Consider the following 25,283-nt stretch of genomic DNA (forward strand, 5'->3'; position numbering starts at 1 on the left):
AATAAAAATGATAAATAATAAATAATAAAAAATAAATAATAAATAATAAATAGCAGCATAAGCAGTCTAGAGAATGAACAAATGATTTTTCAGGTTTTTCGAGTTCCCACATCTTGGGAAAACATGGCTGTGTCATGACAACATCTTGATGGTTGCCCTGACATAGGGTCAAATTGACTTGACTTTATTTGGCTTCCAATTGTAGGATGTAATGTGAAATTGACAGGAAATGACATAATGACTTAGCAGCGGACATTGTCACATGATATTCAATAAAAAAAAATTCAAAAAACATAAGCGGGTCAAGGTGACAACATGCAAAACTGTCCCCGGTCTTCAGGAGTGTGACAATGTCTATGACTATTTGAAGCAGGTGTAAAGGATAAAGGTGGTAAAAATCCAAGATGCAAATAAAAGCCCACAAACTTTTTCAATTATATCTTTTTTGTTTTATTGTGAAAAGTAGAAGATGTGTACAACCCATTTGAACCACAGCGCCGTAATTTCTTTGTACATTGCACTTGACAATGATGTATATAGCTTTTCCACACCAAATGTAATCAAAGAATAAGAAATTGGAATAAAATAAAACCAAAATAATAAGAAACAGCCCAGATAATGATACTAAGGAGATGGAATAAAGTATATATATTATTAATAACAATAATCGTAAAAAATAAGTAATAATTATTATACAAATACTACTGCTAATACTACTACAACTCATTATGATAATAATAATAATAACAACAAGTAAAATCATGATCTCAATACTACTACAGCTATTACTACCAATACTACTTCTTCTACTAATATGACTAACAATAATAATAATAAAATTACTAATGATACTAACAACAACAATAAACATAATGTCAATGACAAATAAATAATACCAAGAAAAAGGACAATAATAATAATAAGATAAATTGTAATACTAATAAAAAGAAAAATAACACTTGTGATAGATATACGTATACATATCCATGACCTGAGTTTTACGAAAACCTGATGTAAATATTAAGCAGGTAGATCAATAAAATAATATAAATAAATACATTTGGTATTATATACCACAATTTATAACATAATCCCCAATAAAGTGATATGTATATTTTTTTTTTTTATTATTTTCTTTTTTTGAGCATGTCAACCTCTAAGTTATGGCTCTGTATTGTAAAGACACACATCGCCGCTGTGGAAGCGGGGAGCCTCTGCTTTGAATCGCATTCTATGAAGCCAGCTGCCGAGGTGCAGTGGCGGACGCCGTTCGGCGCCATGACCACTTTCATGCCTCCATCAAAGGTAGCGTGGTGTCAGAAGTACGAGGCACGCGTGTGAGGCAGCGAACAGACCTCCTGCCAGGCAGCTCCACCTCCGGCCTAGACGGCCAGCTTTGTAAAGACTTTCAAACAAAAGGTTTCGGCTCAGAAGCCGCGTCGAATCACCCGAAAAACCCCTCCGTGGCTGGAAAAAGGTCACCGGGGTCACGGCTCGGTTGTTAACACCGCAGTTTCTGTGGCTTTTTGTTTTCGCGCTGACCGCCGCACGTGGGCGGGTGGACGCAAGGTATGCTTCACAGTGCTAATTAGCCAAGGAATAAACAAAAAAGCGATGTAAAAAGTCTGGGAAAAAAAAAAAAAAAAAAGCTGGAGGACTGAAGAATAGCGCTGAAGCTAATCCATTCAAAGAAACCATGATTTTCCGTGGGAGGGAAAAAAAATAAGCAATTTGAAATATCTCGTCTACATTATGTAACATCATAATTACATGAATTTTATAATTAATTCAATCCAATATCAAAGCTTAATGATGAATCTATTGATCTATCTATTTATCCATCTATCTATCCATCAATTTATTCATGAGGTGAATGTGTAATTCGTGAGAAATGTTCCCCAACATCAGCAAGATATTAATCAATGATTATTACTATTAATAAATCACCCCCCAAAAAATCTGTCAGAAAATGTTGGCACAAAGAAGGGAAATATATAAAAAATATTGGATAATATTAAAAATGAACATACCTAAAATGATTTAATGGCTTCAATCAGTCATTCTTTTATTCATTCAATTTGTCAAAGTCTATCAGGCCTTTTTTCTACTCTCAGCCATGCCATACCTTTATTATATTTATATTGTACTTCCATTTTTTTTTCTACCCACATCTCCCATTGTACTCCTGTTATTTCTAAATAATTGGTGTACAATAGCCATTCCCTGTACAAAGAATTTATGTTTTTTGATTTTATATTTTAGTATTATATTGTGTATCCAGTATGTAATTTTTGTTTATTTGTATCTAAACCTTTTATTAGGATTTTCTCTCCTTCTCATTTTCTTTTCTTCTCATTTTAACTAACTTTATCTTATCTCAATCTTATCTTAATCGTAACACGCTGTGAGGTAGAAGTTCAAGACTGCGGTTGGAAGTTCTGACCAATGTCACCCCCTATATATATAGTGTATATATATATATATATATATATAATTTAAAAAATGTATTTAGTATATTGTTAAATATAATCTAATTTACATAGATAATTTGAAAATATATAAAAATAAGTATATAACAAAGTTATAGATAGATATATATGTGTGTGTGTGTATATATAATAACTTGACGTGTATAAATATATTTTCAAACAATTATTTCTTTGCAAAGTCATAATAATAAACCATATTTTTGTGGCTGAAGTGTCTAAGGGCCTCTAACAGCCGTACATGTTACCAAGGTGACTAAATGTAGCAAAGTGAGCATTTGCTGTGAAATATTGTTCATCCAATTTCATTTTTGACGTCTGACTCTCACCAACCTCTTGAACGCCACTTATATGCTTGTTTATATGCCCCCCAACACACACACAAACACACACACAGACACACACACACATACTCCCCAACGCACCCCATTGTTTGCAGTACATGACAGCAGCCACTCGTTTTGAGCTCCACAACTGACACTTGCAACGCTTTTTTTTTTTTTTCCACCCGGAACACAAGAGGGAGCCGCACTTGCGGGTCACTCTTCCATTGGTTGCCATGGCAACCTATCACTCGCCTCAGACAGCATCCACAGGGGATGGATGGTTAGGGTCCGAGGACCCTCCGTCCTCATATGGCTTTTCTCTACATATAATACGTTTTTCAAAAATGGAGCTCTTATATGGCTAATTTATCAAATCACTTAATTTGTATTTTCTATTCTGTTATTTTTTATATGAACTGTAATCATTCTACTCATTGCCCCTAGTACTTTGAGGACTTGATATGCTGGCATAAAATGCACAAAGAACACGATTGGCGAAAAAATTAAAATCACAAACTATATGAAAAGAATGAAAAATATGACAAACTGAAAGACTTAATGTCAAACTTGCCAGGAATTACATCATACTTTTTTGCCAGGAATACATGTTTATATTATATTATTTTTAGTATCTGAGAGTTAAGGAGGCATTTGGTATGTGAGTGAGTGAGTGAGTGAGTGAGTGAGTGAGTGAGTGAGTGAGTGAGTGAGTGAGTGAGTGAGTGATCATATGTCTAAAATTCATTTGAAATGCTTCAGTGCTGAATCAATCAATCAATCATTCAATCAATCAACCTCTCAATCTATTGAATGAAAATTGGAATTACCTGAAAATTAACAACGAACCACCAGAAGTGAGACAATTTATAAAAAACAATCTTCAAAAGCCTATTAAGAAAAGCTGTGGGATCAGCAAAACACCAGATGAGAAAAATAAAATAAAATTAAAAAAAATAATTTAAATGTACTGTCGTTATATTTCATTTAGAAAAGCAGAAACTTCCCCAGATATCATTTACTCATTCTGTAAATACTCATTGGCTTATTTTGCATATTAAGAAAATAGCAACAATCATCATAAAGTGAGAAAATCAACTTCCATATATCTGAAACATTGTTAAAACATGCTCCAAAAATGTCCATAATAATCTAAATACACAAAATATTACTATAAATTACATACATACGTACATACATACGTACATACATACATACATGAATACATAGGTAGAATACTAAAATGAAAGAGATACAAGAAGAAATTTTGAAAAAATATGGTGGAAAAAAAAAAAGGATAGACATGACACTTGAATCTTTGCCAACTCCGAATGGAAATGGCCAAATTATATCTTAAAGCACATTAATCAAAAACTTATCTTGAACTTTTTATTTTTCTTTTGCATGAACTAAGAGTTCACATTATGTTGATTTTTTTAAGGGAATTGACTTCAAATGAAAAAAATGCGGCAGCAGGAAATGAGAATCCTGCGGGAAAACGTGTAAAATTTGCATTTAATCACTTGAAAAACTCACTAGAAAATCCTGTGAGGACATTCCAGACGATAATGACGCCAGGAGTGTTTGTGCGTCGAGCGTTTTCCTTCTTGCTCTTTAACAACCTCCATGTGGCAAAGGTGTTCCAGCATGCCATCATAAAAAAAAAAAAAAAAAAAAAAAAAAAAACGCATCTCTTCACTTCCACGACCACGCTCATCCCGGAATATTCTTTTCATCCGGGGCGCTGGGGTGTCGGGGCAGAGCGGGGTAATTGAAATCACCCCGCGGTTGTTTTATAAGACCGAAGGCTAATGGCCGCTCTGGTCCCTGTCAGTCAATGAGGTGTCCTATCTCCCGGCTTTTATTCCGTCTCTGTCCGTCTCCCTTCAGAAAATAATGACCTGCATTGTCAGATCCTGCCAAGAGTTTTTTTTTTTTTTTTTTACCGCCGCTGAAGCTCGAGAGCCACCATATCAATGTCAAGAAGATCTTAATAAATCACTAAATAAGCAGGGAAGATAAAGGCGGTGCCTTTAGACAGATGGCAAGGGTTTGTTTTGGCACGAGCCACCAATCGCCACCTTTTAAGCAACGTTTAAGTGATGTCGATTAATCCAGGAGGTAATTAGGCTAAAATTCCGGGGGTTGTTTAATTAGAAGGGAATCTTGTGCGAAAAAAAAAAAAAAAAAAAAAAACGCCACGAGGCACTTGGAGATTTTTTTTTTTTTCGTAATGTCACGACTCCTGCCTCCTTCAACATATTCCGTTTTCGTTCCTCCGCTCTCTTTTGTCTTTTCGGCTCCAATGGAGCGTCATTGGTGCTGTCCGGGGAGGAGGGGGTGCGGTGACCAATTAGCCCGGGGATATCAAAACAGAAATGACGGTGAGTCGCCTGGAATGTTCCAAAAGAGAAAAAAATTCTCGGCTTGAGCATAACAGCTGGATTTTCATGCACAGGTTTTACCGGGATTGGACGTAAGGACTACTGGGCTTGGGTGATATCGTAATGTTTGACAATTGAATTAAATCATTACCTACACCTGATAAGACCCATATAAAGTCACCCGTATCGACTGGAAAAGATTGATTTATAATGATGCTAGGAGTGCTCTTTTATTTCGATCCTGATACGAACCATCGGCATCGAACATCCTTGCATGTCCTTGAATGGGGATACCTTGAGTAGTTTGAGACGGATGTTGGAATTTGAAGTCAAAACCGAGATTTTGGATGAATTCATTCATTCATTTGTCTTGGGAAGTCTGGAATTGCAGAGAAGTATGCAAGAGTGGGGCAGGACATGTATGCCAGTTGTGAGATAGTGGTGAGATGTGCTGTGGGTGTGACAGAGACGCTGAAGGTGGAGATGGGTTTCCATCAGGGATCATCTCTGAGCCCCTTCTTGTTTGCCGTGGTGATGGACAGGCTGACAGATGAGGTTAGACAAGAATCTCTGTCTTTACAGATGACATTGTGATCTGTAGTGAGAGCAGGGAACAGGTGGAGAAATATCTAGAGAGGTATGGGTATGCTCTGGGAAGAACAGGAGTGAAGGTTAGTCGCAGCAAGACAGTGGTGAGACCAGCAATGCTGTCTGGTTTGGAGACAGTGGTACTGAAGAGAAGACGGGAAGCAGAGACAGAGGTCACAGAAATGAAGATGCTGAGCTTCTCTTTGGAAGTGACGAGGAGGGATAGGCTCAGGTACGAGTCCCTCAGAGGGACACCACATGGTAGATGTTTTGGAGAGAAGGTCAGAGGGGCTGGACAAGGTGCAGAGGAGAGATGGGGAATATATTGGTTGAAGGATGCTGGGGCTGGAACCGCCAGACAGGAGGCCTAGAGGAAGGCCAAAGAGAAGGTTTATTGATTGGGACATGAAGTTTGGTGGTTTGAGAGTAGAGGATACAGAAAATAGTGTTAGATGGGGAAGGGGGGGGTTGATCACTATGACAACTGAAGGGAAAAGCTGAAAGAAAGGAGAAGAAAAAGATGGAGAAGACAACCATTCACTCTATCACGGCTGTGTAGGACTTTAATAAATGATCAACAGAAAATATGATTGAGCATTCATTTCGGACATCGGACCCAATTATTGTCCTGCTTTTCATTTCTCAGAGTTCTTCAAAGTCTGTGATCAGAGTTTTCTGTCAAACTGACGACCTCTCATCGAGCATTTTAAACAGAAAATAAAAAAAAAAAGCAACCTCCATAACGTGGATGGGAGCACATCGGAAACATCTGGCATCGGAGAACGAATCCAACTAGCGTAAACCATCTGCTTTTTTTTTTTTTCCCCGCTCCCTAACAGGAAAGCCGAGGGTGGAGCTGACCTATGACAAGATGTACACCGTCACCAGCCGCCTGTCCTTCACCGTCAGCAAGGAGGACGATGGCGTGCCCGTGGTCTGCATCGTGGACCACCCCGCCGTCAAAGACTTCCAGGCCCAGAAGTACCTGGAGGTGCAGTGTAAGTACTTCTGCCTGGTAACACATCAGTGATCAGCTCGGGTTTTGCACATGTATTATGCACATTTTTTTTCACACTCTCTTTCAAACATCTCATTATCTTAACTAAGAAAATTGGATGGGAGCAGTAAAGGCTGCTCCTTCCTCTCTAATTAAACAGCATAAATTTGGCACATTTTCACGGCTAAAATCAGTGAAATGTGACATGTAAGGCAGTGTCACTGAAGGGAAATCATCACCACATATAGCTTACAGTGAATGGAGAATAATATAAAATAAGATAAAAAAAAAAGAATTAAAAGCAATAATAAAAGAAAAGAAAATGGGGTACAACGGAGAAAAGTTTCCCATCCCTTCTAATGAAGCAGAATACCGTTACTACCTTTTCCCTTTTAAATCAGTTGAATGTTACGTGCACAGAATGGGAATCATCACCGTCCACAGGTTACATTAAATGACAAAAAATATATAATTTTTTAGAATAATTTAGAGAAAAAACATTACTGTGCACACAGCACAAAAAAAACAAGATGTAGCTTGTGCGTCCCTTCAATCGACGCTTACATAAAAAGCATTAGTACATTTCTTAATATCAAATAAAATGCCAGACCCTCTGATATAGAATGGTCTAACCAAAGGAGAATAATTACCAAGAATGGTTCTAAATATTTTGTTTAAAGTAAAAAAAAGAAAAAGAAACATAATTGTGAAGGTCTATATTTGTTTTATAAATATTTTTTATTTATTTTATTTGGGTTATTTTTATGTATATTTATTCATTTATTCACAATTTCATATCTTTTGTAAAATTCTTAAATATTAACTTCAAAAAGGTAAAAATAAGTAAATAAATCAAAAAAGAAATATGTAAATAAAATATAAAGTTAAATATATATATATATATATATATATATATATATATAAAATATTTAGAATTATTGTAAATATCCATTCGCTTCCAAAAATATTACAATGGTTTGCCCAAAAATGTTTTATTCCTGTCATCAAGTAGGCCGGATAGATTTAAATGTCCTTACACTGGAGATTGAGCTCCTCTGTGATGAGCCAATGATTCAGCTGTTTTCACGGTTTAATCTTCAGACCTTTTCATACCATGACTCAGCACGACAAGTGCACTTGGAGTACCTCTGTGCGTTGAAACCACGGGCGGCAGAGCGACGCCTCGGGTGGTCCGACCGTTCTTTAAACAAGAGTGACCCTCCCCTGCAGCTGCCTCACCTTCCCCCCTCTGTGATGCGTTTTTTTTCTTTTTATACGCAGCTCCTTATTGGACCCGGTGCATCGTGTATTTCCAAAATGTGCAACTGAAGCTATACCTGGGCTCCTGGTGTCTGCAGGCAGACAAATTTAACTTCTCAACCCCTTTTCCAACCCTAAATATGAGGATTCTTTTGCGTTCCCTACACTTTCGACTTCCCTTTGCTAAACAATGACTCATCATTTTCAGCACTCGCTAGTGGAGACAAAAATTAACAAAACAACGGCAATGGGTGTAATATCGCTACGGAAGCTGCAGCAAAGTTAAAATGAATGAAATACCAACAACAAGACCAATGTTGCTACATGACGTATGAAACGGAAAGCTTATATTGAAATCGTCTTGTCGTGGCAACTGGACTTGAATCTCTTCACCACGACAAGAAGATTTCACCAAGAATTCACCGTGACCTGGACGACTGAGAACCTCCACAAACAAATGGAGAGTTAATTTTTATATTCTCCTTATGACGCATGAATGAATGGGTGAATGTCTTTATACGTGGCCCTTTTGATCGATCCAAGATGAACCCCAACTCTTTATCAATGGCTGACCAACTACAAGACTCTGTCTCTGAATGACACGTGAAACGGAAATTTCGTTTTGTTTTTAATTCGATTAGATTTTGTTAATCCCTTGCGGGAAATTTATTCTCTGCATTTAACCAATCATGGATGAACAATGAGCAGTCGGCTGCCGTCTAGCAGCGCCAGGGGAGCAGTAGGTGGTTCAGTGTCTTGCTCAACACTCCGACATACAAGGAGGAGCCAGGAATCAAAACAGGGATGTTCGGTTCCCTGCTCCATCCTGCCCCTAATAATGATCCTTCCGTAGTTTTATGGTTTTACTCTAATCGTTATTGTCATTGTTGATGCATCCAATGATGGTAGAGTCATCGGGGAACTTCTGGAGGTGGCAAAAACTGGAGTTATACCAGAAGTCCAAGATGAAATGGGTGAAAAGGAATGTAGGCAGGACGGTACCTGGAGTGCACAGCTATCCATCCTGACATACCGTGGCTGTCCTGTGAGGTCGTCCAGGGTCCTGGCAGTGATGTCAGGGTGAAGTTACGTATTCAGCAGCTTGTCCTTCTGGAGGGTGGGTTGGAGGCGTTTGAAGGCACTGGAGAAGTCAAAAAAGGTGACTTTCACAGTGCTTATTGTACTGTAGAAACAAAGACATAAAAAAAAAAAAACTAAAGAAATAAATACACAAAAACATCAATAAGAGTGTCCAAACAAGAAATGCAAGAAAAAAAAAAAAAGGCTTTCTACCAGCTGGGAGGATTAAAGAAACGAACAGATAATAAACAGTGGTGAGCAAACATCAATGACCCAGGGACTTTCAAAAAAGACCAAGCCAGGTTTTTAGAGGCGCAAATAATGACTTAGACGCTCAGCAGGAAGGAGAGACATATGCGGAAAAAATAGAATGAACAAATTAAATAAAAGATAAAATAAATAACAACTGCACATGAGTTCAAACATCAACAAGTTAGTTTTTCTTTCTTCATCTTATTAAACTTCTGAGTTTTATCAACATCCGTAGCGAGTGAAAACTGCCAAGACTTACAGTTGTGAACAAGTTGTCTATCAAATCTCAAAACGAGGTGCGGTAAAATCAGGATTTCTAGATTTATATAGAAAAGAGCAAAGAAAATAAATAAATAAAATACAATTACATGAAATAGAATAAAACGAAAATTAATACATAAAAAAATCCAGAAAATACAAAATAAACGAGAGATCTCCTAATTCAAAAATTTAAAAAATATTTAAAAAACGTCATTTGAATGACTGAGTTTCTATATGTTCTCCAAATGTCTGCATGGGTTTCCTCCCATAGTCCAAAAACTTTAGATCAATATTCCAAATTACATAAAGAAAAGAGAAAAAAGAATTTGAAATAAAAAAAACTAAGATAAGGCCAAAATAAAATTCCAAAAACAATATTTTCATTCTTTTTTTTTATTTTTTTTTACCAAAAAATAAATTAAAATCAAATAAATTTATATCTCTAAAAAATACCACAAAATTAACAAGGGAACTAAAGATCTGCAACAATCCACCTTTATTCAGTAAAACCAACCCAAACATAGGAAATTATTGAATCAGCAGGAAATTATAACATATTCAGCTAAAATTACTGGAGAAGTGGGAAGATGGGGCAAAAAAATAAGCACCAGAAATAAACGAGATAAATTACCTCTGAACCAGTCGGGGCTTTGAAACAATCGCCGGATGCCCGCCGTCCTTCATGATTATGGCCCGTAGATGACAAGGTCAGAGGGCACCGAGGGGAAACTTGTAGCGCCTGCAGTGGATACAAAAAACAGGTGCTGCCGTCTGAATTTGCGGCTGTTTTCCCGCCGAGCGGCTGGAGCTGCCGTCTCGCCCGTCCACCCTCCGCCCGGGAGAAATCTGATTTAGACAGATGGACGGCGAAGGAGTACGCCGCTTGTTGTTTAGAAGGCCAGATGAGCCGAGCTTGGGCGCTTTGCCCCGATCTCCATCTGCGGGTTTCAGCTCAAGACTTACAGGGACATCAAAATTATAGAGTCAGTAAGAAATAGGAATAGGAAATAGGAAAAGAAATTGGATGAAAATAAATAATCGATGCACCAATCATGCTGTTGCATGCCTGTCTTTTACAAAATCAAAAATGAAATGAATAAATAAATAAATACAATTGAATTGCAGTTTTTACATGTTCTCCTAGTGTTTGCATGGGTTTCCCCCCACGGTCCAAAAACATGGAGGTCCATTAATTGAAAACCCTTGTTTTTTTTGATACTTGTAAACGAAAGAGTGAATGGCTGCATTTCTATATGTCACATAAATAACATCATAGACACTGATCCCACCACAGGGAAATTCAATTATCACAGCAGTATTACAAATAATGCTAACAATAGAATTAAAAAAAATTGATAATACAAATAACTTCCTGAGCCAAAGCAGTCATCCTTGGAACCGAACATTCCTGGTTGGATTTGCGCGCTATTGATATGTAATGAACTTTTCCATTAAAGAAATACATCACAGACAACCTGAGACTCATTAGGAAAAGGGCAATTTCAACAATACTATGCCTCAGTTTAACATTTATTTCTGTGCAATGCTCATTACAACTGATCACAGTGATTGTACAATGGCACAAAATATCAGTCACAGGTGTGTGGAACTAAAAGACATAGTACTGGAAAAATAATCAAACTCATAAGAAAAAAAAGCTATCGCATTTGAAAAGCAATTCTGAGAACCTAGATAAACTCACATCTTTAATTCTTCAGTAGCAGCTATTTTGTACAGATAATTAAGAAAGTAAACTCATCATCTGCCTTGTTTATGAATAAAATCTAAAAAATATACATAAAACATGGATAGCATGTATTAGAAAATGTATTCCACTCAACCACCAACTCAAGAAACTCCTCTGTGACAGTCAAAGTTGTATCAAATACACGATTGAATATGGCCTGTTAAGCGACATCCATAATATTAATGCTCTCATCAGTTGCAACAGAAAATGCTACAAATGACTGCACTTTGCATTTCAATTGGTTTTCCAAATCCGTAGATAGTTCAGAAACGCTGTCTGCCACGTTATTCCTTGTCAGGCTAGTGCTGGCAAAAGCTTGTCGTTTTTCAGGACGCACAATTTCTGCATGCAACTTTTTTAAAAACTCCCAGTCAGAATACGACTTTGATATTAATGCTCTTTTGCTAGCAATTAGGTAGCTGGCTTTCACAGCGGCATCACTGACCTGTCGGCTTCGGTTGAAAACAGACTGCCGTTTCCTCAAACTCACCAATAATTAATTTATCTTCTGTCTTCTCAGTTCTCCGTGCATTTTGTTGTATTTTCTCACAAGTTCCACAGTGGCGCCGTAGATTATTTTCCCTGAGCACTGAAACTTGCTGCATACACACTAAGCGCACAGATTTCTTATTAACCTCAAGCAACAAATAAGAAGTGATCAATTTTTCTCAGAAAACCCTACACTCGATGTCCACTATTCTCTTTTTTGACAACAACATCTTGCTGATTTGGGTGTCGGGGCCAACGGAAAGGCAGGTAAATTTCTGACAATAAGACAAAATGTTATTTACAGACCCAGAAGCTGCCATCTGCTCTACAGACAATTTCAGAACTGCATTTTTATTTTAAAAATTAGTTCATGATTTCATGTACAGGACTGTCTCAGAAAATTAGAATATTGTGATAAAGTTCTTTATCTTCTGTAATGTAATTAAAAAAACAAAAATCCTTTTCATGATATTCTAATATTTTGAGATAAGATTTTTGAGTTTTCTTAAGATGTAAGCCATAATCAGCAGCATTAAAATAATAAAAGGCTTGCAATATTTCAGTAGTCAAATTTTGCTGATGTTGTGCTCTATGCATAGCTGAAATCGACAATATACTGTAGGTATTTATTCATTTATTTTGAATATCTAAGAATAACACAATAAAAATAAATGCCCTGTGAAGTAGTTAGGTGGTGCAAAAAGAAAAGAGCATTTTGGATTCCTTGTGAGCAGCGTTGGCACTCGGCAACACATAGAAAAAGTGTATGTGAATGAGAGTGAATGTGCAATTTGTCATGTGCCGTGTGAATGTGAGATAGTTGGTGCATCTCTATTTGATGCCTGAAAGAACTTGAATGGTTCTATATCGCTATTTGATGTGCTTTCGAGAAGGTGAATGGTTGTATGTCTGCATGACATGTGAATCCAGGGTCAGTTTGTTCATATGGAGGATCCGGGCGACACACCACCAAAGCATAGGAGATGATGTTCCAGCATTTCTGACCATCGGAGCTGCCTCTGAATATAACATCCAATCAGCATGCAGCGCTACTCCGTGGGGAACCGCCCCTTTTTTGGACCATTTTCAACCAGTTCTCTTGTGGACTCTCATGTGAAATCCTTTTTTTTTTTCCAAAAACCAAGCACTTCAATTTCTTACCTATGGGTGGGCTTACACATACAGGACTCTCAGAAAATTTGAATATTGTGATAAAGTTCTTTATCTTCTGTAATGCAATTAAAAAAACAAAAAAATACTTTTTCATGGTATTCAAATATTTTGAGATAGGATTTTTGAGTTTTCTTAAGACGTATGCCATAACAAAAGCAATATTAAAATAATAAAAGGCTTGCAATATTTCAGTTGATTTGTAATGAATCCAGAATGTATAACATTTTTGTTTTTGTAATTGCATTACAGAAGATAAAGAACTTTATCACACTATTCTAATTTTCTGAGACAGTCCTGTACGTGCTTTTGTCATTACTTAACCCGCTCAGACTTGAACATACGTGCTTCGGTCATACATGCAAAAGTCAAACAGGCTTCTCTCTTCATATTTAGAGTTATTTGAAAGTAAATTGAAAATTCTCCTATGAATTGATGATCAATCCAATCTGCTCAATGGGGATAATTTTACTCGTGAACAATCTCAGATGTACCTTCGTTGTTGCTAATGTAGCTAGAGGGAACATCTGTTTATCTCGCCACCAATTGGTTACAAGTTGTTTTGCTATTTTTTCGAGACAAAGGTAAATTGTGGCATTGTCTTGTCACCTGTTATCTTATTAAAGGGTCACCTTGGTGAAACACTGCAAGGTATAGAGGAAATAGATCACGAATGAATTACTTAGCAACTCCAAGTACAAGAACGGTCTTATTAAGAAATAATCCAAACAACTTCCTCAAGAATGATTCATATTTCGGTCTTCCAGGGATGTTTGGAGTCCTTGCTTTTTTTTTTTGTTTGGGTAGGGAATCAAATATTTAGAGATGCCGAACCTGACTGACAAGGACGTCCTGAAGTATCGCAATTTCACTTTCATTTTACGGATTTACGCGCCGCGCGGAGTTTCATCTTCCAGCAGTGGGAACATCACCAAGGACGTCCAGGAAGCGTGGGTACATACAAATGACGAGAGTGATGCTACAGGTGGCGGTGATGTAATTCTGTAATCCCGCTTTCTGGATTAATCAGCCGTTTATCCAGCTGAGTGTGTTCGACTAGGTGATCATCCGCTGTAAAAGCAGCAGTGCCTTGTCTGACCCCGCGGCCAAAATTCACCCTGAAAAGTTCACTGGTCTTCATTCTCCAAAAAAATCTGATTTAAAAAAACAAACAAACATATGAATTAGTTATCAAACCAATCTACCAGAAAAGTTAAAATTATATTAATATCAGGGAGAAAAAGCAAAAAGCATCAGCATGAAATGATGACATTCAAACATTATTTGTGTTTCAAAATGCAACTAATAATTGATAAATAAAAAAATAACCAATATGAACGGCGCGCAGAAAATTTAATCTAAAATTAGAAAGGAATTGCAGGAAAACCATTGTATTTTTGTAATTTTTTTTCAATCTTGAAGACATATGTTTCAAATTACTGAAACATAAAAATTGAATTTTGTTTGACATTGCTCAAAACTACCAGCCATTACTAGTCAAGAAAAAAACTGAGAAAACAAAATAGAAAATAAGATCAGAAAGAAATTATCCCAAAAATTACAGGACATTTTTAAAATTAACTGAAGGAAAAATCTGCATTAATTTAATTTTATTTATGATAAAAACTTCCCTATACATGAAATAAAATTGATGAACAAAAAACAACAAATAAAACAAAACAAGCTAAAAGGTTCAAACTATGAATTGAATCAAGTTAAAATAAATCTTTGATATTTCCTTTTTTGAAATTCCAGATCATAATCAAACCCTAAAAACCCTTGAGGAAACCAGGGAGGTAACTCATAAAATCCCAACTATCTTTCAAGAAGGTGAATTTATCATCAGGAAGGAAGATGAAGGTCCGTCCTGTTGATTTGTATGTTTCTTCCTTCCAGACAAACCGGAGGTGAAGATCAGGGTGGAGTTTCCTCAGGGTTTGACCAGGGAGGGAGAGAACCTGGAGCTGACGTGTCACGCCAAGGGCAAACCACAGTACGTCACACACACACACACAAACACACTCACAAACACACACACATCAACAATGCACACAAAACTATCAATGGAAAAATCAACCCAAAGATCGAATGGAAAAACAACTTGATACAAATGGATATCAGGACATTTATTTGCATTGAGAAAAAAAAAAAAAAAAAATGCTGTGAATAAGTAATTAATACAAAGCAAAATAGGTAAATTAATTGAGAATTATATTGTGAATGACCACAGAAATAAATATTGTTTAACAAAAAAAAAATGAGTAAGTAAACTAATAAACTAATAATAGATAAATTGACATGCTGTGAATAGGTCAGTAAATAAAAAAAAAAGAAAAAAAACTAAATCAATATAATAACCTGGAATTTTTTGTGTGTATTATATATATGTATTTGATATTTGTTGAGCATTTACATCATCAAAATTAAATACGTATTGTAAATATACAAGCTTATAATGTGCACATGTGCATAACATTTTTTACATCCAGTTTAGTTTTTTTTTGCACATTCATAGATGATTAAATGTACATTTACAGATGTTTTTTTTTGTTCTTTTTTTATGTGCACTGCAGTCACTTCAGACAATACCAAACACATTCATGAATAGTAATTGTTTTTCATTGCACTCAGTCTGCACAGCCGTTCACACTCAGGGATAAATGTGCAGCCATTGAATGGGTAAGAAAAGGTGCACATTAGCCCCTAAAACACAATCTTACTTAGTTGCTGCTTCTCCCCTCACAGGAATATCTCATCTTACTTAATGAAAAACAGGAGCAATCATAGAAGAATAAAAAAAAAAATGCCTGAGATGGAGCTAGAAAATCTTAAAAATATATATTTTTCATGTATTTTTAATTCTTGAATTTGATTACTTGGAGAGCAATGAGTGACAACCTTGACTAAAATTCACGGCCTTCAACTGGCAGCACCGCCGCCCGATCAAATATTCACGACTCCATCTTCGTCCGACGTCGACTCTGTTCTGTTCAAATTTGAACGGGTCGATGCGGAACGTGCGCCCATGTTTGGCGAGTTTGCTACTCTGCCTCGCTCGCTGCTACCGCCGCCGTGCCTCTAATGGCTTCATTTGCGCTCCATTATGCCTAGCGTATCCAACGGGTTGCCATCTAAACAAACGAGGTGTCGGTGATGTTTGGGCTAATGAAGGCTGGAGAAGGTGGGAGCATATCTGATTTCATCTGCAAAATCCGCTGATTTGATGGCTATCTCCATGGACACTTTTTAGGATATATATAAAATATATATGTAAATATATATGATCGTAATTGCTTTTCATTTTGCCCTTGCTTTTTATTTTGTTTGGGCAAAATTATACATATTCTTGTCCATATACATAAAGTTTGTTGATGTGATTGCTTTTTATTCTTGCTTTTACTTTATTTTGTGATTAGGACCTCAAAGTAACTGTACATTTTCAGTCTATAGATACATATAAAGTATATACACACATGCATATATACACACATATTTTTTGATGAAGAAACAAAAAGAAAGAAAAAATATAATGTACTATATATAAAATATATATACCAATATAATGGTAAATTTGGTGCCTTTCTACTGTATATATAATATATATACAGACTCTGCGTGTGTGTGTGTGTGTGTGTGTGTGTATATATAAATATATATTTTATGTCATATGAAATATTCTATTCTATACAATGTGTACAGACTTTGTGAGTGTATACATAATGTATAAACACTGTAATCTGCATATATATGTATGTATATATGTGTATGTATATGTATATATACTATATAAATACACTCAATATGTGTCTCATTTCGACTTCAGAACAGAAGAAAATAAATTCCAAAAATAAAAATAAGAATAAGAATTAAAATAAAAACACTGCAACTGCATCATACTTCCAACCACAAATTTTTCCTTCTTCTTAAAATCGAGACAGATTAAGTGTTCACATTGTTCTAGACCCCGATGATCCGTGAGGCTTTCGCCCAAGACAGCTCGTCTAAAATTGGAAGGGAATTACAAAACAAACATTTTTATCTCTTTGTTCATTTTTTTCAGTCAGAAGGAAACAGGGTCAAAATAAGTTGCAAATCATTTAAAAATTAAGAGTGAATTTAGTTTAAAATTGCTCAAAACGATCAGCCTTCACCTCCCCAAATAAGAATCGTACAACAAAATAAAATGAAACAAGTAGGAATAAACTCATGTGGAAATTTTCCCAAAAAAATGCAGGATTTTTTAAATCTGTTAAAGGAAAATTCAACATTTATTTATTTCAACCTGATGAGTTGTGACAACCCTCGTAAGCCATTATATTAAATAAATGAAAAATTAATATATATAACACAAAACATATGTTTTATCCCTGACTAATTTTGTCTTTGCAATGACACCACAATCAAACCAGGAAGAGCCTCAGTGAACGGAATACTCCTTCCTGCTGGATGTGACAACTACTTCCTGTCGCTGCATTTTTCTGTCGCTGCATTTTTCTGTCGTGTTTATTTTCATAAACAAACTCTCTCACTCTTGAAGACAGCCTCAACATTTTCTACCTCCAAGTCTGCCTCCCATCTTTCCTCCACCAATACCGCTGAAAAGAAGTTTTTTCTTTTAATTTTTTTTTTTTTTGTAAAAACAATACACACATTTCAAAACCGAGCCGACATGTTTTTCCGACCTTGTGTAAAAAGGGGTCAGTACTGGGAGCGAGGGGTTGCAGATCTAAAAAGCCTCTTTTTTTTAAAAATTCATTCCAAAGCCATTTTCGAGAATCTTTTCATGATGGAAACCCTCAGACTTTATCGGCTGACAAGCAAACGGAGAGCTTGCAAAGGTCAAAGGTCACCAAGGCTGTCACTAGGATGAACACACACACACATACATAGTCGTGAGTGCTTTTTCTCGGATTCTTTTCACTGTCCTGTTTATTTATAAGTAATTTATAGCACTTTATTAATTTCACCTGATTATTTTCTCATTTTTTCATATTGCTGCTTTATTTTTTAGAGATTCTTTAATTCCTAAAAAATCCCGCCTATGAGTTATATTTATCCTGATATTCATGTCATTACTTCATCAATACAAAGACTTCTTGGTAGTTTTTTAAAGCTTTCTGTTGTTTGTTTTATTTCATTTGAATTCATGAACACCCACAAGCAACTTATTCCACTTTTATTGTCAGATACTTTCTAATTTCCAGAAAGTTTTTCGGTTGAGTTTTAAAATAATAGCTTTTATGGTTTCTGGTCCGCTACTGATATGTTTTGAAAGACATTTTGTATTGACATTTTCAATTACTACCATCTACCTTTTTTGAAAGGAAAAAAAAAAATCAGTTATTCACTACTTCGTTTACGTGTTTATTTATTTAATTCATAATTTCTTTGTTCAGTGTTTGGAAACTATCTATTTATTTTATTTTCAATTACATTTTTTTACTTATATATTCATCCATGCATACTTAGTTATTTATTAATTAAGTGATGGCATTTTTGTTAGATTTTTTTATTTTATTTTCTCTTTTGGCAACTATTTCGTTAGATATTTCTTTATTATTATTATTATTTTTAAGAACATCAATTGCATTTCATTGTTGATATATATCCATTCCTTTTCTTTTCTTCATATATATATATATATATATATATATATATATATATATATATATATATTCTTTATTTATTTTGCATCACTGTATCCCAGACAATGCTGTGAAACCAGAAAAACAACATTTGGAAGGGGGGAGGTTGTGGGTTCAAACCTCTTATTATTCCATAAGGAGCACAAACGCACAACAATCTGTACTTCACCCTGTCGCCTCCCCCCGCCAGCAGCCATCCACCAGTGCCCCCTTCCCACCCCCCGCTGTTTTCATTCTTGGCGTGAAGACAAGCTCGCAACCCGTATTCATTTTATAAAGATGAAAACACAATCAATACAGTGAGCCGGGAATTGGAAGTCATTTTCATTAGAGCAGCTGAGAGTTGTGTAGTCATTACCGGCAGATAACACCGGGGGCCGGGGCTGCAGGCGGCCATTTGTATTCTAGACGCCTGCCCTTCCTCTCTCCTTGCAGCCGCGACTCACTTCTATCCTCCTCCTCCTCCACGGTTTCTTTCTCCCAACAAACAGCAGCCCGACAAGCTGATTTCCCTTCACCGGCTTCTTTCAGAACCGTTCCTTTCATTGGACAACCATTAAAAAAAAAAAAGAAAAAATTGTGACGTTTTAACATTGGCTTTCACTTTAGTTTTCTTTGGACAAATCGTCAGTGATTTACCTCATTTTAGCCCTACTTATATGGTCATATATTAGTTTGTATCGATAGCAGCTTAGCGTTTTGGAACTTTCCAATGACTGTTGCAGGAAGTAGGCCATTTCTAGGTGAATTCAGACACCGTAGGAACCAGAAAACTGTTGACTTCAGTTCCTTGGGTCATTGTCGGAGTCCAACGCAAGGTAAATTTAAGGTTCCAGAGGAACACGTGACGTTATCGGTAGAACTCATAAGCCATGCCCATTACCAGACACAGCAGAACCTCATCTTACAAACTGATTTCATCCTATGACTGCGTTCACAAAGCAATTGCCATTGAAATTGACGTAAAATCCATTCTTCAGCCCCTAAAAACACTTTGCAATCTTTTCACTTTTTTTTTTGTTCGATTTGTGGTAAAATATAAGAAAATAATTAAATATAACCTTAATTATTACTGTGTTTCTGGTGTTCTTTCTCTTCTTGCTCAGAATTATACTGGGCATTTCCTCTATGCAAAAGTTAACCCTTGTAAGAGACCCTACCTAATGCTAATGCTAACGTTAATGGTAATGCTAATGCTAGCTCAAGCAAGCTATCTTTCATTCATCTATCCTTCTAAGACTTGAGACCTCATTAGCCACATCAGCTGTATTTTACACATCTTTGTGCTTCAGAATTGTACAGAAGGTTGACTTAGCCATTTCGTAGTAGCACAAACAACTCTTTCATGTTTAGTTATTATTTCCTTCTTCAGATTGACTATAATTCTTAACTTCTTCCTAACACTACTAGCATTTGCATTGCTAACGTGTTTGATTGCCATAATGAGGGCTAACTAATTGACAAAAGCACAAAAGTGGTATAAGAGGAGAACAATATAAACAGCGTGGAGTTACTCGTATAACTGCCACTACACTACAACAACACACGTCTGAAAACCCATGAGTTTGTTTGTTTTTTTTAAAGGGTTTCCAGCGCCAAGTACAGAGTTAGCTCAACCCATCTGATAGTCCATGGATTATTCCCGCCTTGCTGAACTTCCTGGAAAGAAATCCAAGCTGGGCAGTTCTTAGAACTTTATCTTTAGAACTTTTCTTTCTGTACACACTGCAAATATCTATCTATCTATCTATCTATCTATCTATCTATCTATCTATCTATCTATCTATCTATCTATCTATCTATCTATCTATCTATCTATCTATCTATCTATCTATCTATCTATCTATCTATCTATCTATCTATCTATCTATCTATCTATCTATCCATCCATCCATCCATCCATCCATCCATCCATCCATCCATCCATCCATCCATCCATCCATCCATCCATCCATCCATCCATCCATCCATCCATCCATCTATCTATCTATCTGTTTTGCAGTAATGATAATTATCTTTTTTTTTTTTCCATTTGGCTACTCCACCTGGGTACACCACAACAAATAAACCTCCTAAATAATAATGTATTATTATTATCATGATGATTACTATTATTATTGTTGTTGTTAGTGGTTGTAGTAGGAGCACTGATATTATTCATCATATAACAATAATTACAAAAATTATTGCTGTTGTCCTCATTGTCATTATCACTATTGGTATCATTAGTAGTAGTGGTTGTAGCAGTAGTAGTAATATTAGTAATAAAATTAGTATTATTTGTATTATTAGTATTATGATTATTTTTTTCATCTGTTGTTATTATCTACAGCAACAAAATAACCATTGTCATTTAACGTTTCACTTTAACTCCATGTGGGTAAACAATAATAAACATCCCATTATTTATTGATATTGCAGCTCCTTCAACACACCTTTAAACACAGTCCCGGTGTGTTTATGTTTGTTATCGAAGTTTCATAGTTTCTGTTCTGGATTCTTTAACCTCCTGTTTTGAGCTCCCTCTTGTTGCGTTTTTGTTTTGTTTTTGTTTTGTTGTTTTCCACTTGTTTGCAGCACAAACACTTTTTCCAAGTTAAAAGCAGCCCTTCGGTTCGAGCTCAGGGGAAATAAAGCCGCAACCCGCCAAAATAAATGCATTTTGTCTTCTTGGTTCTGCTGCTCCCCCACCCCCCGCGCACACGGCTCCCGGCTCATTGTCACAAAAAATGGAAAGTGCCACCTCGATGTAAAGCTCAGTCAGCGTGGAGACGACAACAAAGATGGATGCCGCCTACGTGAGGCATCCCGACAATGACAACAACAGGAGCTTTTACAGTGGATTTCAACACAAAGCGACGGCTGTCAACTTAATACGGGTTCTGTTGGCCTTTTAGCGAAGAGTTGGTGAATCTTTTTTTTTTTTGCAGTTTCAAAGTGGGAGGCTCGTTTTTTCCAAAATTGTCTGAAGAAGCGGTTAAGTGTTTGTGACGAGTCAAAGCCACCGTCGTTCTGCTGCGTGTCGCAGCCATTACTAAATAACTGTCGTAATTGAGATGTAACTACACTGCCGGGAGGCCCAGCATGGCAGGATGGCCGGGCCTGCAATGAAGATATTTCCATGGATACCAGCCTGTACTTCACCGCTGTCACTTTGTTTATAATTTACTGAAAAAAAAAATTTAAAGTCACATATACTAATAATATAATTATGATCATATAATGATGGCAACAGAAATGATTATTATTATTGTTATTATTATAACTGTTTTTATTATTTTTATTATTTCATTTTTTACAGTTTTTAAGTGCCTCTGACAGTGTTATGAATTTTAAAATCATCTTCTGCCGCTTATCCTGCGCTCTGGGTTGCAGGGAATGACAAACCAAAATATAGACACATATATGAACAAACAAATTAGTAAATATGTGTTTGAAAAATCTTGCTAAGCAGTTAAGAAATACTTTGAAAAAAAAGGAAAATATAAAAACAGTTCTTTTGGTCATCAGTTTATGTCAGTTTGGAATTTAACTGCCATCTTTTAGGAGGTAGATAAGGATAAACAGAATGAAATACCTGCAAAATGTTGAGTATAGAATTAGTGTGCAAGCTGGAAAAAAGGTTATCATTCGCCGTAATAATAGCATTTGTTTTCCTACGTCGGTGTTTGTGTTGGTCTTATGTTCTGATCTGTGTCTTTCAGGCCACAGCGCGTGAGCTGGGTGAAGGTGGATGACGATGTTCCCTCCCACGCCGTCATTTCCGGCGCTGACCTCTACATCGAGAACCTCAACAAGTCCTTCAATGGAACATACCGCTGTGTGGCCTCCAATTCTGTGGGCGAGTCTTACGACGACTACATCCTCTACGTCTACGGTACTTTAAAAAAAAAACACAAACATAATATCTATTTCAGTGTAATACTGCGCCTGACGGTACTCCAAACAAGATCTGATTACTGACTCAGGGAAACAAACGACGCAGAGCGAGTGTATTTTTATTCCTGCATGATGCCGAGATAAAAAATTTGCCTTGCTCCGACAGCATAGCACAGAAAAAGGTTTGATGTGTAATCCCACTTAGAGGCGACGATGGAATGTCATAAACCCCAATGCTGCCGAGACATGTCATCCACGAAATGTATTTCCCAAATTTAAGTCCCTTCTGAGAAAACAGCAACATTTTAGATACAAGTTTCAAAAACACAATGCTCATAGCTGGATTTCATAAAATGTTGCTAAATGATATTTAACCCTTCAGGGGTCACAAGTCTTGGTCAAATTTTTACAGACGTTGTGATATGAATGAATGAATTACCTAGTTTCAAAAAAATATCCCATTACATTTTTAAAAAGATACATTATACATTTATATATTTTTACTATAATATTTTATATGTACATACATACATATATACACACACACAATGGATATATATACACATATGTATGTATTTATATGTGTACACAGCATATATATGTATTAACAATCAAGTCCATATTTACATACAACCATTCAAATTTGTATTTTTTCATGTAGAAGCATACTATGGTCATACAGATCTTACTGACTGATTGTATCGTCAACCATTGATTTGTCGCCCGGATCCGACATGTGAGCACTGAATGTCAGAAATCGATACCGGTACCAATTTCTTCGGATTCGGGAAAATATGTCATCATCTAGAGGGTGAAGATCAAACTGATGACTTTTATAATAATTTGTCATTGTATAATCATGTGCTGACGATTGGGTCCAACACCCCCTGCTGGGAAAAAATGGAAAAAGCACAGTTTTTTTCTGTTCATATCTGCATATTTAAAGATCCATTTTTAGCCGTGTTCACACTGTCAGAACTGTTTGCAGTTCCTGGAAACTTTACAAGAAGTAGGCCAATATTTTGTGCTTTCAGACAAAGTAACTAGCAACCACGGAACTCCCAGAACCATTTTAGCTCCTACTCTGAGGCAGGGCCTTTTTACAATTCCTCGGAACTCATCTGATTGGTGGAACTCATAAGCCTTGTCCATCACCAGATACTTTTTGCAGACTGCGTTGTGTCATTTTTTCAAAAACAATATTGTGGTCTCTGGTCGGCTGTTGTTTTTTTTTTTTGTCAAAATGGACGAAGCCGGTGAGAAATGGACCGATGAAGAGGTCCAAGCTCTTCTGACTAGTTACACCGCAGAGAGGTGATCAATGTAAACATTTCGGTCAAAATAAGTGACTAGTTGGGTAATTGCAGGGTTTTCCCTGGTTGCATGTCTCTATATGACGAGTGAATGAGAGAATAACAGCTTGTATATCTCTATATCAGTGGTCTGCAAACCGTGGCTCTCTGATCCCTCTGATGTGGCTCCCTGTGGCTTTTGAAAATAATTAATGATTTTTTAATTAAAATGTATTTTATTTTAGTTCATTCATTTTTGAAAAAAATGGCCCTTTTAAATTTGAAGATTATGGCGATCTTGTAACATCTGAATAAAATGTGTTCAAATATTTTTGATGCTCTTAATAAATGACTGCACACGCCAGTAAAAGGCTGACAGCACACGGCATTTTTCGTTCGCTGCCAATTTAAGTCAGTCTTTTTTCCTTAAATTCAAGAAGGACTCAAATAGATATTGAGCATTTTGCTTAAAAGTAACCTTCAACCCAACATATTTTTTTCAAAATGTTTTGTTGTATGCAGAAATGTAATTTCGTTTTCTCTGCAGTTACTCATTGATTTAAAAACATGCAACCCCTATTTTGTTTACACATAGCATAAAGGAAAAATAAAACACTATATGCCGTGTTAATTTGTTTTACATTTCAAAAGGGTTGTGTGGCTGCAGGTGTTTTCTTTACAGTGGGAAAAAGGGTCCAAATGGCTCTTTGAGCGGTAAAGATCGCCAACACCTGCTCTATATGATGTTCAAATGAGGAAGTGAAAAGTCGTATGTCTCGATGTGGCTCCGGCACCTTTGCTAACCCCGAGTGCATGATAAACGGTATAGATAATGAATGAATAAATATTTACCACTCGCCAGCCTCGTGGAAAAAACAATTATACCTTTTCCAGCGCAAATCAAAGAAAAGCAACATGATGTTCCTGTTTTATTGACCGGCTGTCCGAACCTGGAGGATAACGAGAATTTTCTAACCGTCTTCCACCTCCTCCCACCGGTTAGCTTTTGTGTCTTCTCCTTCTCTCTGAAAATTTTCCATCACCATAAGCATTATCGCAACAACCTTTTATACCGTTGATAGCAATAACATTTTTTTTTTCCCCGAGCACCACATTACACTCTAATGTGCTCATTCTCCCTGGCCAGAATTACTTTGCTCTCACTTTGGATAGACCCCCGATCCCACAGAGAAATTATTCAGCTGCAATTGTCAGAGGGAATTAGTGAAGTGAAACGGCTTCCTTTTTCATGTATGACGGGAAAAAAAAAAAAAACAAAAAAAAAAAAGAAATAAGGAAGTGTGGGGTGGCCGCTAGGCGCCTGACGGACACCGGCTGATTTAATGTTATTTACAGCAAAGATGCGCCGATGATGGCGGCAATAATACCACAGGGGGAACAGGGAAGACCAGCTTACAGTTCACCGTTTC

At 36.4% G+C, this 25,283-nt stretch overlaps 1 protein-coding gene across 5 annotated transcripts in view; it reads left to right on the forward strand.

Moving 5' to 3' along the window:
- Positions 1-25,283, forward strand: part of cadm1a (cell adhesion molecule 1a) — a 487,547-nt gene that overhangs the window by 399,903 nt on the left and 62,361 nt on the right. For all 5 annotated transcript variants that reach the window (XM_086160454.1, XM_086160456.1, XM_086160458.1 and 2 more), the window contains 3 exons: positions 6,621-6,779; positions 14,934-15,030; positions 22,387-22,559. In XM_086160454.1, coding sequence (XP_086016580.1) covers positions 6,621-6,779; positions 14,934-15,030; positions 22,387-22,559 — 429 coding nt within the window. The remainder of the gene's footprint in view (positions 1-6,620; positions 6,780-14,933; positions 15,031-22,386; positions 22,560-25,283) is intronic.

The sequence above is a fragment of the Fistularia commersonii genome, chromosome 15 (genome assembly GCF_037954325.1).
Source record: "Fistularia commersonii isolate RoL2024-O1a breed Wild chromosome 15, RoL_Fcom_v1.0, whole genome shotgun sequence".
In the NCBI taxonomy this organism is placed as follows: Eukaryota; Metazoa; Chordata; class Actinopteri; order Syngnathiformes; family Fistulariidae; genus Fistularia; species Fistularia commersonii.